General features: G+C 61.9%; 1 protein-coding gene across 1 annotated transcript in view; it reads right to left on the bottom strand.

Annotated features, from left to right (window-relative positions):
- The window catches only part of ALPP (alkaline phosphatase, placental), a 10127-nt gene extending 7129 nt beyond the window's left edge, over positions 1-2998 (bottom strand). Inside the window, exons 1-11 of the mRNA XM_011980324.1 lie at positions 2661-2998; positions 2455-2571; positions 2226-2341; positions 1861-2035; positions 1612-1784; positions 1233-1367; positions 1061-1133; positions 796-930; positions 523-714; positions 187-303; positions 3-61 (exon numbers count right to left, since the gene is read on the bottom strand). Of these exons, the coding sequence (XP_011835714.1) occupies positions 3-61; positions 187-303; positions 523-714; positions 796-930; positions 1061-1133; positions 1233-1367; positions 1612-1784; positions 1861-2035; positions 2226-2341; positions 2455-2571; positions 2661-2730 (1362 nt within the window). The 5' untranslated portion in view covers positions 2731-2998. The remainder of the gene's footprint in view (positions 1-2; positions 62-186; positions 304-522; positions 715-795; positions 931-1060; positions 1134-1232; positions 1368-1611; positions 1785-1860; positions 2036-2225; positions 2342-2454; positions 2572-2660) is intronic.
- Between the last annotated feature and the right edge of the window lie 523 nt (positions 2999-3521).

Raw genomic sequence — 3521 nt, 5'->3', positions numbered from 1 at the left:
TCGCCTGCGTGTGTCTCTTCGTCCAGGGGCACTCCTGACTGCTGCCGGTACTCGGGGCTCCCTGGTAGGAGGGTTCAGTTCCGGTAGGAAGGTTCAGTTCCAGGCAGACAGAAGGTGACCCCTTCCCGCCAGTCCCCCATCCTTGGCACCCTGGTCCCCTTCAGGGGGCGACCCCGCGGCACTCACCGCTCTCGCTCTCAGTAACATCCGGCCGGGCGCCATCCTTGAGCACATAGCCCGGACCGTTGCCATATAGGAGGGCCGTGTAGGCCTTCCTGTCCTGGGCCTTGCCGGGTGCCAGCCCTGCAGAGAGAGGGGTCCCTGTGGTTGAGCTGCACACAGCTGTGGAGTGCCTCCCACGTGCTAGGAACCGCCACTTTTTGCCTGGTCAGGGGCTTAGTCCTCAGGAGACCCTACAGGGCTGGTGCCAGCATTACTCCCATTTGACAGAGGAGGAGCCTGAGGCTCAGATTTCACCCACGTAATTGATGCAGCAGCACCTGCCACTCTCCCCAGGCCTACCGAAGATAGAGCTCCCTCGCAGGGGGTAGCCACCAAAGGAGAAGACGTGGGAGTGGTCAGCGGTGACGAGGGTCAGCGTGTCCTCCTCGCTGGTGAGCTGGCCCGCCCTCTCAATGGCGTCGTCGAACATGACCGCTTCAGTCAGTGCCCGGTAGGCCCTGCTTTCGTGATGACCATGGTCGATGCGACCGCCTGCAGGAAGGCCAGCGAGGGTGGTGCTGAATCTGCCCTGCTCCAAACCCCAACCCCCACTCCCCAGGGGCCACCACGCACCCTCCACGAAGAGGAAGAAGCCGCGGGGGTTCCTGCTTAGCAGGCGCAGGGCAGCCTCTGTCATCTCCATCAGGGAGGGGTCCAGTGTGGGGTCTCGGTGGATCTCGTATTTCATGTCTCCGGGCTCAAAGAGACCTGTGGGACAAGGGGTCCCATGGTGACTGGCAGGCTGGGGGTGGGAGGGTGCTGGCAGACGTGTACACAGGTTCAGAAGGTGCCATCTGAGGCTGTCTGAGGGATGCCAGGGCAGGAAGGGGGTCATTACCCATGAGGTGGGTCACGGATGGGTCCAGGGAAGCCTGCATGAGCTCAGTGCGGTTCCACACGTACCGGGCACCCTGCAGGGAGGGAGAAAGCCAGGCCTCAGCCCACAGCCCTGAGCCCCACACCTCTGCCCTCCCCCTGCTGTGCCTCCTGCACCCGCCAGCCCCCATCACCTGGTGCTTCGCCAGCCATTCGTGCACCAGGTTCTTCCCATCCATCCTGGTCCCATCCTGGCTGTAGTCATGAGGGTACTCAGGGTCTGGGGCCCCCATGCGAAACATGTACTTTCGGCCTCCACCTAGGATCACCTGGGAACAGAGGATAGGGCACGTGGGTTTGGGGCCTGGCTGCCCCTGTGCCACTTCCTCCTGCACAGCTCCTGGCTCCCTTCCCCAAGGTTGTGGGAGTGGCCCGGCCTGGGCTGCACCTTCTATGCCCCCAACCCCACCTCCAGACCCTGCTGGCTCAGATCAGGTTGTTGGTTGCCTGGGTCTGAGCTGGTGCCCCCTGCTACTCTCTGCCCAGCCCCAACCCTTGGCCTTGGGGTCGCACGTCAATGTCCATGTTGGAGATGAGCTGTGTGGCGATGTCCTTGCAGCCCTCCCGGCGGGCCGAGCCAGGCATGTTGGCATCCGAGTACCAGTTGCGGTTCACCGTGTGGGCGTAGGTTCCGGCTGGTGAGGCATGCTGCACCCGTGTGGTGGTCACTACTCCCACTGACTTCCCTAAGGGTGACAGAGGTCAGGATATGTGACCAAGGTCTGTGACCTGGCCCTGATCCCGCAGTGGGCCCCAGCTCACCTGCTTTCTTGGCCCGATTCATCACGGAGACCACCTCATTGCCACGTGTCGTGTTGCACTGGTTATAGCGGGCAGCTGCACTCAAGCCAATGGTCTGGAAGTTGCCCTTGACTCCGCACAGGTAGGCCGTGGCTGTGGCTGCACTGTCTGGCACATGCTTGTCTACACTGTATGTCTGAGGACAGAGACACTCTGAGCTCTTCTCTGGGGCAGACACACAGACCCTGATCTCTGTCCTCTGGGATTCCAACTGCCTCCAGCTCCTTAATGGAGGCCCAGCTGTTTAGGGTCCCTCCGTCCTACGACACTCCATAGCCAGGATACCCTTCTCTGCTTGGAAGACTCTAAGGTGGCCCAGCCCTTACCTTGGACAGAGCCACATATGGGAAGTGGTCCATGGCCAGGGGGGTCTCAGGCCCCAGTTTGTCCTCCTTCTGCCCCTTTAGGATCCTGGCGGCTGTCACCGTAGACACCCCCATCCCTGAAGGAACAGAAATGTGTGAGGCTTGGGCCCCAGGGCTGTCCTGGAACCACCGAGGGTCCGGGCGCCGGGGCTGTGAGGGCTGCGGGGATGGACAGGCCTTGCTCACTCACCGTCGCCCAGGAAGATGATGAGGTTCTTGGCAGCTGTCTGTATGGGCTGCAGCTTCTTGGCAGCACCCAGGGCCTCGGCTGCCTGGCGGTTCCAGAAGTCTGGGTTCTCCTCCTCAACTGGCCAGGGGGAGAGCAAAGATCAGGTCAGCCTGGGCTGAGGGGTACCCTGTGTGTGTGTGTAGGAGCAGCTAGGGGAGCCTCATTACCTGGGATGATGCCCAGGGAGAGCTGTAGACTCAGGCCCAGCAGCAGCAGAAGCACCCAGGGCCCCCGCATGTCTGGAGGGCAGCAGGAGAGTGGGGTGGCAGGAATTCCGGGTGTGGAGCATGAGCTGCACTCCAGGCTGCCTGGGTTTAAATCAGGGAGCACTGTGTCCCGGCTTCTCCCCTTGTTGCCACCTTGACCCCGCCCAGCCTCTTGACATGAAGCCACACTGGCTGAAGGGAGTGGCAGGGTGCGGCTGGGCTGGGCCAGGCTGGGGTTGGGGTCCTGAGAAAGGCAGCTCAGGGTGGGACCAGGTGTCGCTCAGGGAAGGGTGGGGTTTTGGGTACAGATGCCATCTGGGTGAGTGTTGTGTGCAACCTGCGGCCAGGAGCCCCTCCCCCAACCCCTGCTCACTGTGTCTTGTGTGGAACAAGACGCCCTGTCACTCATTCATTCACTCATTTGTTTCTATGTTTCCCAGAAGCTGGGGCCAGGCTCTGTTCTGGTGTCCAGAGGAGGGGAGGCTGGAAGCACACAGCCTGGGCCAGGGCCTGGGTTCAGCCTACTGATGCCAGGAGCCTGGGCCCGGTGGGAAAGGGGCACGTGGGAGGCTTTGCTGCCCTGGCACCCCCTTTTCCATCATCTGGCCTTGGCCTGGACAGGTGGGGCTGGCAGGAATCCGGGCCCAGAGCTCTAGGGCTGTGGGCAGCTGTGGGTCCAATGGTGACAACACTGACAACACTGAGCCCGTCCTGCCCGTTGCTCACATTCTGTGTGTGATTGTGTAGGTGTTTGTGTAGATGCACTCGCACTAATGTTTGGATGACGCAGGTTGGGGAGAGTCCACCCCAGTCCAACCACAG

This window comes from Mandrillus leucophaeus, unplaced genomic scaffold (genome assembly GCF_000951045.1).
Source record: "Mandrillus leucophaeus isolate KB7577 unplaced genomic scaffold, Mleu.le_1.0 Scaffold21, whole genome shotgun sequence".
In the NCBI taxonomy this organism is placed as follows: domain Eukaryota; kingdom Metazoa; phylum Chordata; class Mammalia; order Primates; family Cercopithecidae; genus Mandrillus; species Mandrillus leucophaeus.
Note: the sequence above shows the minus strand (reverse complement) of the source record. Positions and strands in the feature narration are given on the sequence as shown.